The sequence below is a fragment of the Dermacentor silvarum genome, chromosome 3 (genome assembly GCF_013339745.2).
Source record: "Dermacentor silvarum isolate Dsil-2018 chromosome 3, BIME_Dsil_1.4, whole genome shotgun sequence".
NCBI lineage: Eukaryota > Metazoa > Arthropoda > Arachnida > Ixodida > Ixodidae > Dermacentor > Dermacentor silvarum.
Window position 1 is genome coordinate 44253937 of NC_051156.1, and position 13926 is coordinate 44267862.

General features: G+C 47.5%; 2 protein-coding genes across 4 annotated transcripts in view; one reads left to right on the forward strand and one right to left on the reverse strand.

The window, feature by feature from the left end:
• Positions 1-13926, reverse strand: part of LOC119444321 (fatty acid synthase-like) — a 208118-nt gene that overhangs the window by 123160 nt on the left and 71032 nt on the right. The window contains 2 exon segments of the mRNA XM_049664541.1: positions 6921-6989; positions 6991-7151. Coding sequence (XP_049520498.1) covers positions 6921-6989; positions 6991-7151 — 230 coding nt within the window.
• Positions 1-13926, forward strand: part of LOC125943763 (uncharacterized) — a 122050-nt gene that overhangs the window by 3098 nt on the left and 105026 nt on the right. The window contains exon 1 of one of the 3 annotated variants that reach the window (XM_049663266.1): positions 232-379. The exons of the other annotated variants lie outside the window; for them this stretch is intronic. The gene's annotated coding sequence lies outside the window, so the exon portion shown is untranslated. Of the gene's footprint in view, positions 1-231; positions 380-13926 lie in introns of those variants that run through there. 3 annotated transcript variants of the gene reach the window in all.

The following is a 13926-nucleotide window of genomic DNA, read 5'->3' on the forward strand; positions in this document are numbered from 1 at the left end:
GGCGCCGCGGCAACTTCAACAGAGGGGGAGAGCGCATACGCCTCAAGCAACAACGCTAACAACGGCGCCGAAACGTCTGGCAGAGACTCGACGGAGCGACGTTAACCGGAGAGAGAGAGAGAGGACACGCGCGCGCCGAGACACCTTCTCACCCGACGAGTCGAGAGAGATAACTACAGCGTGAGCGCGCGCGCCAACAGCATGAGTCATCATCACCCCCCCCCCCCCCCCCCTCGAGAATGTTCCGAAAGCAGCGGTCGAAGGTACGAGAAAAGAGTAGAAGCTTCCCAAGCTTTGGCCGTGCTACGGAATCACAACTCCGATCGAATGTTCGAGAAGGACCGTCGACGGCTATATAAACGCCGTGCGAGCATTGTCAGTTAGGAATCCGGGAGTCCAGTGAGGAATTCAGGAGTTGAGTCCGCACAGTGAAGTGATGTAAAGTGAAGACCGAGCGTCTGCGGAAGAAGGGGATTCCCCGGCAAGCTAGTCGACGAGTTCATCGAGCGTCTGCATTTCCGGAAGAAGTTCCTTCTTCGAGATTTGCCCCCAAGTTACGCCGAGATCGTCTGACTCCAAGACCAACCAGCACGGTGAATACGATTGGACACTTAGTGTTCCTATTTATTTTGTACTTTACGTGTTGGACTCTTGTGCTTGTCGTTATTTTCTTGTGTTTGTTAATACCCATCTAATTTGTATTGTGTTGTGTCTAGCCTAAGTGTGCAAGTGTGTGTGTAACTGCCTTGTGTGAAGAATATATTTTGTTGTGTTTTGACAACTCTGGGCTCTGACTCGGTCTTTGGACAGCAACCGGCGTTCGCTGGCGCACCAAAGGGCCCACTCTTAATTGTCCTTGCTTTCGTGGGATTATTTTCGGAAGCTGATAAGTCGGCTTTGGAATTTAGTCCGGCGTCTGCACCTCGTTCACCGGGGTCTGTGACATACTTTGACCTGAAGAAACAAGTTTACGTTGGCTTCCTTACTATGTCGTTCTTCAATTATTCCAGTGGTCGAAAGCAAATTATCCTGACGTAATCTAATGACCATGCTTATCACCGAGGTAATTATACCCTGTAGCTATAGTCTTTAAATGCCGATACGTTCAAAACATGATGGTTCGGGGGCGGTCAATGGGGCTTAGCGTCATATGTGGACGAGCGAACGCTTCTGGCAGAACACACACACACACACACACACACACACACACACATATATATATATATATATATATATATATATATATATATATATATAAATATATATTTGTGTTCAAGGATGCCATATTTGTGAACAAACGAAGTGGCGTCATTTCTTTTTTCTTTTGGTGGCCTTCGATTAACGCAACGTTTTCAAATGCCGTGCAATTCAACTCGATGCGCGTTTGGAACTAATAGCGCGGAAGGTGCTGCGGTGAAATGCCAGTCGTGCGGATGTGCGGATGTCACAATCGCACCCGTGCACAAAAAAAAACATCGTTCATTTTCGAGCCGATTAAACCTTTGGGCGTTGCATGTTGGTCGCATCGTCGGGCGCCACGCCCGTCAGGCAGGTTAGCCGAACGAAGGCAGCTAAGTGGAACGAACATTAACTGGCAGTCCTAAGACTACTTTTGATTGAACACGTTGACCAACGATGAAACACATCTCGCCAGCGCAACGCCACTAGAATTGAAACAAATGTTTACAAGCAAAACTACACAGCATGCGAGGGTGGCGTATATTAAGCAATGAACTTTACGACCGCTTATTTCTTCTGTCACAAGGGCTCGCACGTTTTCTGCCATCCGCAAACGCCACTTAGCTACGCACTCCTTCGCTTACGGCAGCGCTAGCTGGGCACACGACAAGCGTGTCGATTTCAGCGAGCGTTACAGTCTGGCTGTACTGCTTCAAGAGTCGCTAAACTTGTATGCTGCCTAACGTAACACAATGGCGCCGCGGCTGGCGAATACGGCGCAGCGGATGGCGGCATGACGATGTCATTGTAACTGACGACCAACAACGCCTTCGAAGCCACCTAGGGCAGCAAGGCCGTGAGCTTCAATGAAGCCAACAGTGATGAAGAGACGGCGAACTGACGCAGAATTTTGACGGCACGGAATGCTATAGCTGCATTCGAAGATCTGCAGCCTTGCCTGGCGTCACTCCGGCGTTTCAATGCGGAGCATGGAGGGCAATGTGGCTGGAGACTGTCGCACATTGTGCCACATAAAGCAGGTACAAAAATGCGAATTATTTCGATAAGTCTCCCTTGAATTATTGTTAAATAAAGGTTTTCTGTTCTTCAGCTTGTCTAACCTGCATTGTTGTGGGCGGTAGGGTGCGTGATCTTGTTATGCTGAAGTTAGCTGTATAATGAAGAATTTTCAAGGTCGGAAGCACTTCGTTATAAAGGAGTTTCACCTAAACCAGCATAACCAAGAGAGGTGATTTTCTCGCTACTTTCAGGAAGGTGTTTGTAGACCGTGTCTAAGGGCGCGAGACGCGCCTTAGCCGGGACGAGAATGAACGAGCGTAAATTATTTTGGTTAGTACAGCTGAAGGAAACTACTTATGCTCGCCCTGGAAACCTGAATGACGTGCTGGGTGTCTGCAGTCTCATTTCGTGGACATCAATGTCCATTCCTGAATCAAACCCAGCCAGGAAGGTAACGGCTTGGGACGGGATTGTACTGACCTCGAGAAGAGTTTGTAAGATGTGGCGGGGTTTCTTCCTCCATATAACAGAATCACATCGGCTATGCTTCAACTGCAGTGCAATGTCTTCACTACCCCGCCGTTAGCGCTTGTGTTTGACAACTTAGGACATACGCTACAACAGCGATCACAGGCGCAAACACTCTACCAAATGAACCTTAAAAGTAGTCCAGGTGCATATAAGCCTGCGTACGTGCTTCATCCGCTCATATGCTGTGTTTTCGCACGACCTACCCATGGGGAAAGTGTAGTGCAATTAGTCGCAATTCGTGTATACGGGAGCGGTTGCACTCGCTTGGTTATCCCAAATGCGAACTACCAATAGAACCAAGCCCCAGCAGCGAAAACCGCCGATACCCAATCTGCGACGACTTCCGCGTAGCTGACGGGTGCAGCCGGAGAGATCTGGTGGGGGCTGGCCACGACTTCAGCGTAGCGGAGAGGTGCGGCCACAGGAACATATTGGTGGCGCTCAGGCATAATCTCATTGAGTTCGTGCGCAATGGCGCGGCGGAGCGGGGGCTCAAAACTTGACGTCGGCTCTTGTACGGGTGGCAGTGGTGCAAAGGTCTTCAAGGAGAGCTGGCGTGCAATTTCCTCGCGCACGAACGCCTTCATTTCTGTAATCCATGCTGACTGCTCAGAAATGGCCGACAAGCCAGCGAGGTGTTAGTCGCGTGATGGAGGGCGACGGGTCAACTATACCGCTGCCTGCGTAGCTCCTCGTAACTTTGGCACAGTGTAATGATCTCTGCCACAGTCTGAGAATTTTTGGCAAGCAGCATGTTGAAGGCATCGTCTTCTATGCCTTTCATAACATTCCTGATCTTATCAGACTCCGACATGGTCGCGTTCACTTTCTTGCATAAGTCCAGGATGTCTTCGATGTAGCTTGTGAAGGACTCACCGACTTGCTGAGCTCGTTCCCGCAAATGCTGTTCGGCGTGCAGCAAACGAACAGCAGGGCGACCAAAAACCTCCACAAAAGATGTATTGAAGTCTGACCACGTCCGAAAATCAGTTTCATGGTTGTTGTACCATAAGCTGGCGACACCGGCGAGGTAGAAGAGCACGTTGCTGAGCTTAGCTGTCTCGTCCCATTTATTGTGGGCGCTTACCCGCTCGTAGGTCGTTAGCAAATCCTCAACGTCGGTGTCATCTGCGCCTGTGAAGATAGCAGGGTCCCTGTGGCGAGGCCGGTGCAAGGGGAGGCACTTGTTGGGAGGCTTCTTCAGGCATGGTCGAAGGTACGGTGCGGGATCGAAGTTCCAGGTTGCAGGTTTTGAGGGCGCAGCACCTCCACCAATTGTAAAGGATTTATTAGAGATCGGAGCAGCGCAGCGTCGGCAGTCAAACGAGCCACAGCTTTCAAGCACGAGCGCCGTTGCGAGCCAAAGCGTTGGACCCACTAGCGTCAGGTCATACTAGAGCTGGACCCACTAGCGTCTCTCTTCGCTACACCTCATAGGGCTTCGACTGGGGCTAGTTGATAAGGCGTCGTTCTGTTTCCTGCGTTTAATTGGAAATGTGTGTCAGTCTGTTTTTGTGATTTGTGTAACAGTATATAGCGCAATCCACGGAACGATGATCCTTCACTTCATTCTAGTGATTTGAGATCCTAAGGCAACACTGGGGCTACGATGCACGCCATAGTACAGGACTCCAGATTAATTTTGGCCAGCTAGGGATAATTTACGTGCACCTCATGCACGTTACACGGGCGTGGCTACATTTCGTCCGCAAGGAAATGCAGCCGCCGTGGCTGGGGTTTGATCTCGCGTCCTTGTGCTTATGAGCGCAGCGGCGTAGCCACTAAGCGAACACAGCGGGTGTGGAGGGCTCATGATTGGCACACTCACAAATTGATGTACCCGAGCGTCCTTGCTTTTTCCCGCCATAGCAATGCGGCTGCGCTGCCTGGTAACGAACCCGCGACCTCGTTCTGAACGCCAGTGGCAGAATGACAAAAGGCAATGTTGGCGCGCTTCGATTGTACTGACAATTACTGCACCCTTCCATGCCCTTTAAAGAGTCTGCACCCACGCTTTGGCATTGCCGTCACAGTGTCATTGCTGAGAGCTGGGCGTTTGACTCTGCTATAACGAAATGATTTACAAGTGAAACCGTTCACCCTTTCTTCTCAACGCGACACTAGCATTCAATAACCCTTCTGCCTGAGCGGCAATTATCCATTCATCGCAGAAAACTGGCTTCCGGTCATAAATTTTTTGAAGCTTAATCTTTCCTTCAGCACTCAATTCCTTTTGTCAGAGAATCTAAAATGTCTTCATCAAGCAATTGTACCTAACCAAGCTAATAAGGAATGCCCACTTCTAAGCGGATTTACAGTAGCACGTCTCCATTCCTCGACATCCCTTTCTATGACTTTGTGTAATCACACGGTTGCTAAGTCATCCTTATAGAGGTGGCAACTCAGCATTTGGTCAACAAAATACGGCATTGAAACTTGCGGTTGTTGCGGTTGTTTTCTCTCTCGTTCTATTATTTCTTGATTTTTTTATCACTGCCCAAATTTTGACATGCTTTCAATGAGGTGATATGTCGAAGCAGTATTGAGACTGTTGAGCTCTAGGCGGAGAGGCCAGCATGAGACAATAGGTGAGCTTGCTCCAAGTTGGACTTGAGTGAAATGGTGCAAGTGCTCACCAGCACAAGATGCTCTTGTTAAAGTTACTGCACAATCAACCCCATCCTGCATGTTAGAGATACGGAACAGTATTGGCATTACTAAGTCACGCAGTAGAAAAGACAGGGGTTTAACCCTTGCCGTACAGCGCCCATTGGGAATGGTTAGCCCTCTATTGATGGTTTGAAACGCCGCTTTCGATACCTTCCGCGCCGCTCACGAACATACTGTGCTGTCGGACGTGAAGGAGAACTATATTTTAGTTTTCTAAGCAGTTCGCTTCTTCCCGCCTGGCGTTGATTTTTAAACGAGCTCCGAAGTTTCGCGATCATCAAAACATAACGCAAAAATTTCCGGCTCCGGAAACGGCGCGCGCCCTTCGGGAGATCGCAGATATCGCGATTCCGCTGCCTCTGCGGCTGATCTTATCGATACATCAAAAAGTAGCGAGTATAAGGACGCCGACTTTTCGTCAGACTTTGAGTCTGAAAGCGACGACGACGACGCAAAGCCAACCCGGAACATCGGCGGCCGCAGCCCGGCCCGTCCAACTATAGTGCTCACAGTTCAATTTTTGTAGCGACATACCTGTGGAATGAAAAAATACGATTTTTTTCGGAGATAGTTCCTAATAGACGGCAATACATTTTTTATATCTCATAACTTTCGTAACACTTTTTTCTTGGTAGATTAAAGCGTGTATTTACAAACTTAGTTGAAACTTAGTTCAGTTTTATCGCAAAATCATGATTTTAACAATTTATATCGTTTTATGACATACATAGCGTTAATAAAACTTTCAAGCATGAAAAGTCTATTCAGTTTGCTTTCTGTTTATGAATTACATTAAATCTTGATTGCAGGAGTTCCTTCAGAAAAAGAAACATCTGCCGTAACATACAAAAAACACCTATTTTCCCCATGGTAGGGAAAAAGTTAAAAACAATAAAAATTGTTGCCTGTAACAAGCGTAAGGGAAGTTGGCCTGAGAGGAGGTGGCAAGGTGCTACTAAGCTTGCTGACACAATGTAGCAGAAGCAACAGGAAGCTGCAGACGAGGTCAATTTGATAACAAATAATGAGCAAATGCGAGCCTAACAAGCATGGCATAGATTTCAGAAAGACTACCTCACTATCTAGTACGCAATTATGCAAGCATCTAGCATGAAAGTTCTTTGAGTTGACCTGTATAAAAGCAAATAAAGTGAAGAAAATAAGGAACAGGTAAATTAAGCTCTCAGCTAATTCACAAGAGCAAAAGCAACAAGATTGCTAGATAATGTTAAGAAAATAAGGAGAGGGCCTTTCGTTTTAAAAGTGCACGTTTTTTTTTTTTTGCAATTTCTGCAGGTCATCGCTACGCCACGACATGAAGTCAGCAACTATTAGCACAGGTGGTAAAGAAAGCTTGCCGATTAAGACATGCGTGGTAACAGCAAACTGTGCATAATGAGCACAAATGTTGCTTACTTTTTTATTTCACGTTACTTTTTAAATGTGGCATCAAATATAAAGAGCGGCAGCCGAGATTATGATCACTGTTGCGAAAAAGGGCTAATTGATACGGACTGCACCTTTTTCATGGCTTCTAGAAAGGCCGGTCTGACGCTCTCCATGTACTTGCTGTGAAAGGCCACTGCCAGAGCTGTCCACCTCTCGCACGAACACGCTTTCAGCTTTTAGCTCTTCGACAAACTTGGCTACTGCTTCCGCTGCTCCGGACACCGTAACAGAATCCTCTGCGTTGTGGCAAGCTAGCTGCACGCCGTCTGGACAGCGTCTTGTAGTCTCCTCCCACGACAGACCTGAAGAAAGAGAGAACCGCAAGAAGTGATTACGCGCTTTTGAGAGAGTAGCATCTCACGGCAGCACATCTGCAAGATTTACACGTAACTTTTAGGTTCATAGAAGTGACAACATACACGGGACTAGAAGACAAGCCCCAAAGGTTGTCTTCTAGTCACGTGTTTAATTTACATAATATATGCTCGTAAATGATGAAGTTCCCTTTAAAACATTGCAAGGCATATCTACAACGCAGTGACCGAGACAGGAGACGGAATCCCTATAAGCAGCACATTGTTTTTAAAAGCGCATAGATGCGCTAATATTGACGGAATAATTACAGCAGTGGACTTCCAAAGCCTGGATGTTTGTATCACGTATTAAGTGGACTAAAGGAGCATCAACAAGTGGTTAACTCGAATGCTATATTTCGTTTTCACTTTGAAGAATTCGCGTGTGTCAAAATCGCTTTGGATTGTTCTCTCAGTTGAGGTGATCACCTTAAGCGCAGTAGCTACCCTAATACGCTAATGAGAAATGTGTCATTGCTATCTGTGTTACTAAAGCATGCGTGCGCTAATTCAGCCTCATATTATTATCTCGCTATAGCATACTTTCATTATTGTTGTTTACTAGTCATAATCCAGGGCAAGCACGTACGTTATGCATGTAAAACCACTCCAACGTGTTGAAAAGCGGGAAGTCAAACTAATGACTACTAACTAGTTCATTCACCTCTATTTTTTATCTTTTTATTAACTACTTTGCATGATATATTTAATGCAGAATGTATAATGTAGGATGTATAATGGATGTAGGATGTATGTTTCATATCCCGCAAGTACATTTATGCTGTGTATCCACCACAATATATGTTTCACTGTTCGTAATATGTAGCACAATGTTCACTTGTTTGTAGCGCTATGTTCAATGTTTGTTCACTACCAGGCACTTCTGCCTTCTTATTATTGTTTATTATATGGCTTAAGTAATAGTAATTTTTATCGGGTATTGCTACTTTCATGACAATTTAATTAACTTTTTTCCCTTTCTTACTGTCCAGCTTGCATCTTTGTTATTTCATGTTCGAACCATCACTACTTGTTGCACTATAGTGTACGCAAAAATAATAGCAGGTCCTCGTGAAACTTTCGACTTTGGGACTTCCTGATGGTCCAAGAAATATGTACGCGGGTTTATGTAGGTGAAATACATAACAATAAACTTGAACATGTGGCCTGCGACGTCAGTTATGGTAAGGCATTAACGGAAGAAAATTGCGCTCTGTCTGAAATTATTCCTTAAGCGTTAGTGTGCATTCTCATTTCTATTTCACGACTCAATTTCTTACGACAGCAACTGAAACAAAGTTTCACTTGACATCGGCGACATGAAAATTTGGAAGGCACCTGTTCGAAGCTGCGGAGAGTGAAGGTTATGATCGCTTGATGCAGCTTCAGTCCTGTGCAGCTGCCGTCACGTGTCGGCGTTGCCTTAGCAACGCTCTTTGCCATTGCAGATTGTGAGGGAATAAAGAAAAGGATCACCGAGCATGCTGCTCCCAGGATTTGCAGCTTCGCACTTTGTAAAAAGCAGAGTTCGGCGCCACTCCTGTTCAAATGACACGTTGTAAAATGCGCCCACTGCAGTCCCAATCGTTTGGAGGTGCACGGTAGAGCTCTAAACGATAGTCGAAAATTGCATTGTAATAGAGCTAGACGCTGTTAGTCAAAAATCATTTGAGATACAGGCATAATATAGCAGTGGATTATACCTATTGAATACAGCATTCGGTACATACAGCATTCGCATGAGAAAATTGTATTGCAACATGAAAAACTCCCGATACAGCTGTTTATTGCTCAAAACACACTACATAAGAGTGTTTTTCCAAGCGTGAAAAAAAGCCCGCGAGTACACGCAAAGTGCTTCGAACGTCCAGTCGTGCGGCAATTTTTCGTGTATTCTCGGGCTTTTTTCACGCTCGGAAAAACACGCTTATGTAGCACGTATTGAGCAACAGAAAGCTGCATCGGGAGTTTTTCATGTTGCTCTACAATTTTCCCATTGGCAGTTTTCATCTAACTATATATTTGAGAATTTGAGATCATAATTAAGAACAATTCTGTAATTAGGCGGAATGCAAAAAAATAATCTGACTATCTCCAAGCGACGGCGAACATTATCTTGGTTCTGTCCTGCTACGTAGCATTTGCATATCTTTAAGTCTTGGTGCAGAATATTTATTTATTTATTCACGTTGCCTCACAGGCTCCAGCATCGGAGCATTATGTGAGGGGGGGGGGAGAGAGATTACAGAGATAGGGGTAATGTTAGGAGCATAAGTAACATGACCATGCAAAACAATGTTTATTGACTGTCAGTACCCATCACTGGAAAGTAAACACAACATTATACAACAGTTATTAACGCATTATTACTTCGAAAAAATTGCCGTTACTTTGGCCCAAAATCTAGTTGGATCACGGATCTTCACGATGTGCTCAGGAAGACCATTCCAGTGAATGATAGCCTGCGGCAAAGCCGATGAATTAAATGCAACGGTTCTACCAGAATTGCGTTGGAAGATTAGAGGGTTGTTTAAACGACGTGAGGTGCGGTAAGGTGGTGCAAGAGGCAGCGTTGAACGATTGACGCTATAGACTATCTTGTGGAATAGACACATTAGGGCGATTATTCTCCTTGATTGCAATGTAGAAAGGGAGAGCGATGATTTAATGCTTGTTACGCTTAAGTGACGGTTGTAGTTCCTGGAAATGAAACGCGCAGCGCGATTTTGAACCAATTCGAGGGAATTAATTAAATAAGCCTGATGAGGTGACCAAATGGGTGATGCGTACTCGAGTTGCGGACGAACAAATGTTTGATAGGCGAGCTTTCGGGTAGTGGTAGGAGTTCCATGGAGATTACGTTTTAGATACCCTAATGTGCGCGATGCTTTGGCTGTTACTTTCTGTATGTGGGTGGACCAGCAGAGGTTACTCGTGAAATGAACGCCTAGGTATTTATATGAAAGCGTGCGGGACACTAAAGTATTATTCAGTAAGTAATTGGAAGAAGAGACTGATGTTTTCCGGCTGAATGTCATGAGCTTGCATTTTTCGGTATTAAGTGACATTTGCCATGATGTGCACCAAGCGGTAATGTGATCTAGGTCACTTTGAAGTGCTAGGTGATCTGAAGATGAAAGAATTTTGCGATAAATGATGCAGTCATCTGCGAACAAACGAATGGTTGATGTAATGTTAGATGGCAAGTCATTAATGTAAATGAGGAACAGCAACGGGCCCAGGACGCTACCTTGAGGTACACCAGATAGTACATCGCTAAATGGAGATGAGTGATCGTTAACAACTGTGAATTGTTTGCGAGATGACAGGAAAATCCTTATCCACGAGGTTGTTGATGAGTCTAAGTTAAGGGAAGTAATTTTAGCTATTAAACGTGAATGCGCGACACGGTCAAATGCTTTTGAGAAGTCTAAGAATATGCAGTCTGTTTGAAAGTTCTCATCCATATCGTGTAGCAGTTCGTTAGTAAATTCTAGCAGCTGAGTGTCACACGAGAAGCCTTTCCTGAACCCATGCTGGTTAGTAAACAGCGAAACTGTATGATCCAGCCGCAATTTACGGTGTGTAGCCATGGTAGCCATGGCAACGCGGAGGAGGAGGAGGAGACATGCACGCGGTATCCTCCTCGCCAGCTCCCTGCCTTTCCGACCCCTGCCTTTCTTTCCACGGCGCGCTGAGCCAGGAGAAAAAAAAGTTGTCGCAGTTTCACCTGAAAGGCGAAGCATCAATTGCGATAGCAAATTTGAAGAGATCTATACGGAGTAATGATAGCAGCTTTATCAGCTGTATAAACTTGGACATGCAGCAGCACCGGCAACACGCAGAACTGTTGTCGACGCCGCCGGCGTTTTGCCCGCGTTCGCTCAAAATGCGTGCGGCGTTGGTGACTGTTGCCAGAGCCTCTGATATAAATAGGCACTTGGTGCCGCAGCTAAGCGTCGCCTCCCTTCCCTGCCCCTCCCCCCCCCCTCCCCCACAGCCTTTCGCGCGTCGGAAGAAGGTACGTTTACTCTACATGTATGGTGTATGTAGAGGAGGAAAGAGACGCCTACTTCTGCAGCCCTTAAGGGAGCACAGCGCAGAACGCGCGTTTGTTCTCCGCCGTGCGTTCACTCCTGATAAGTGGTTCTTGAGGGAAAGGGAAAGGTTGGCGCTATCTTCTGCAGCCCTTGAGGGAGCACGGCTCAGCGCCAACGGGGAGGGGTAAGTGGGAGCGAAAGAAGGGATAGAGTGGAGTCGCCATGGCTGGGCGAAGCAAAACTGGCAGGCATAGGCGGCACGTATCAGGCCGAGATGGAAGGCCTTGGTGTGCTGCAGAGTCTGCAGGGGTGTTGTGCCAGGCCGGTCAGGCCCGGGGTGGGGTGGGAGGCCGTGAGGCCTTCCCGCTTGTAGAAATGTCCTTAGAGGCGTGCGGAGAGCCCTGACGAGTCAAGGAACTCCACGACGCCTCGAAGTGCAGAAAGGTGGTGTCGGCCGGGGAAGAGGAGATCTTCCTCCTTGCCAGAGGGGAGGCCCAGGCGGCGGAACTCCTGCAGGAGTGGGCCCCGCTGCTGGAGGTACGCCGGGCAGGCCAGCAGGAGATGTTAGGTCGTCTCCGGCTCCCCGCAGGAGCTGCAGGCCGGGGACGTCGCTCGTCCCAGTCGGTAGCTGCGTGCTGCCGTCCAGCTGCAGCCGATGCGGAGCCGGAGAAGGAGCGAGGTCTCCCTGCGAGCCAGGCCTCGCTGGGGGAGTGGTCGTGGGGGGCATCCCAGTGCCACCCGTTTGTCTGGGTGGTGGGTCGCCAGGTGTCGCCGCAGCCTCAGTCCTGTGAAGTCGCCCTCCGTCACGGCCCGACTGAGGGGCACAGTGGTGTGGTGGGCGTCCTTCGCCAGGGTGTCGGCTGCCTCGTTGCCCGGGATCCCTACGTGGGCGGGGATCCAGTGCAGGGACACCGGGTGGCCTGCGTCCTGCAGCGCTGTCAGCCGGGTAGACAGCAGTGCGACTCCAAGGCTGGCGCTTTCTGGCCTCTGCAGGCCGAGGAGGGCTGCCTTGGAGTCGCAGAGGATGGCCGCTGGTACCCCAGGAAGCTCCTCGGAGAGTAGGTCGACGGCCAGGTGGAGGCCTGCCACCTCCGCTGCAGTCGAGCTGGCGTGTCTGGGCAGTCGACACTGCCTGCTCTTCTGCAGGGCTGGTGCCGCGCAGGCCGCCGTGGCAGAGCCGGTGTCGACTTTCTGTCCACACGCACTGCCCTTATCGACTGCTCCGCGGGACTTCAGCTAGAACTCCATTCGTGCTCCATCAATGTCACTGCCAGGCCACCCCACCTACGCTCCGTCGGGTTTCTTCTACTGCCGCTTCAAGCCGCAATATATTTCCAGCTCTCACCCTTTTCATCCCAACCCGACGTCTACTACGTTGCGTTTAGTTTTCCTGAGATCACCATGACACGCAACGTCTCGCTCCCCAAAGGATTGTGATAGTTACAAACTCCCGAACCTCTTTTCCCATCCTAAATTTTGCCTTCTAGACGCAAGTTTATCCTCGCGGCATATCACTCGCGCATCTGATCCGAATGGGTGGCCACAATGTTTCTGCCTGACCACAGAACCTCCACTAGATTTTTCACAACCGTCATCGCCATCAGGTTCGTTCAGCGACCACTTCGCACGCATGATATCAGGAGAACTCGCTCTAGCACAGGCCACTGCCGTTCAACACGTCAGCGTTTCCTACCAGGATATCTTTGACTTTGGCGACAGTCCTCTGGGCCAGTTTTCCGTCGTCACCTTCCGCATTCATATCGGCGATGCGAGTCCCATTCACCGAAGGCCTTACCGTTTGTCAGCTCTGGAGCGTGCTGTCATACAACAGGAAGTGGATAAAATCCTTGGCAATGGCAGAAACGAGCTCTCGCGCAGTGCTTGGGCCTCGACCGTCGTACTTGTTAGAGAGAACAATATCTGGAGATTCTGTCTAGACTACCACCATCTCAATGAGATTACCAAGAAGGATGTCTATCCTCTGCGCCGCATTGATGACGGGCTTGACTGCTCGCACGGCGCAAAGATATTAACGCCTATACAGTGACAAGGAAAGTGTGGAAAGAATAATTAGAAACGCCATGTAGTACCGCTGAACGTATTTATTTTTTTCCGTAAAGTTCTTCCCCTTTTGTGTAAGCGGTTTGTGTGTACATTTTTCCTTTAATATGTGGCATATTTTTTATATATGCTGGTATTTTTCTTTCACTCTTTGCTGATTCTTATTTTAACACTGTTCCCACATTTGTTTTTTTTTGTATGTACATGTATATTATTTCACTCTACGAATGGCTACTTTTCTTTGCTTTTTTATAATTATTTTTTTTACATGAACATGTAGTGTTACCTCGCACTGCTTGCTGCCAAAAGTGCTTTAAAATATTAGGGTCAGGAATCTCGTCAAGCTGCTATTTCAGCCGCTTTTAATCCCTGTCCTTACGTCTTCACTGTTTGGTTGTATTTGTTTTTGTGTAACCACCATCATTGTATGAATATTGCATCATTGCATTTTAAGATAACATTGTGTGAAAAAGAATGCTCAATAAAATGAAGTGAAAATGAAGTGAAGATATTTCACTTTAGTTGACCTCTGCTCAAGATACTGACAAATTGCTGTTAAAGACCAAGACCTAGAGACGACCGCCCTTGTGACTCCTGAGGGCCTTTATCAATTTAAAGTGATG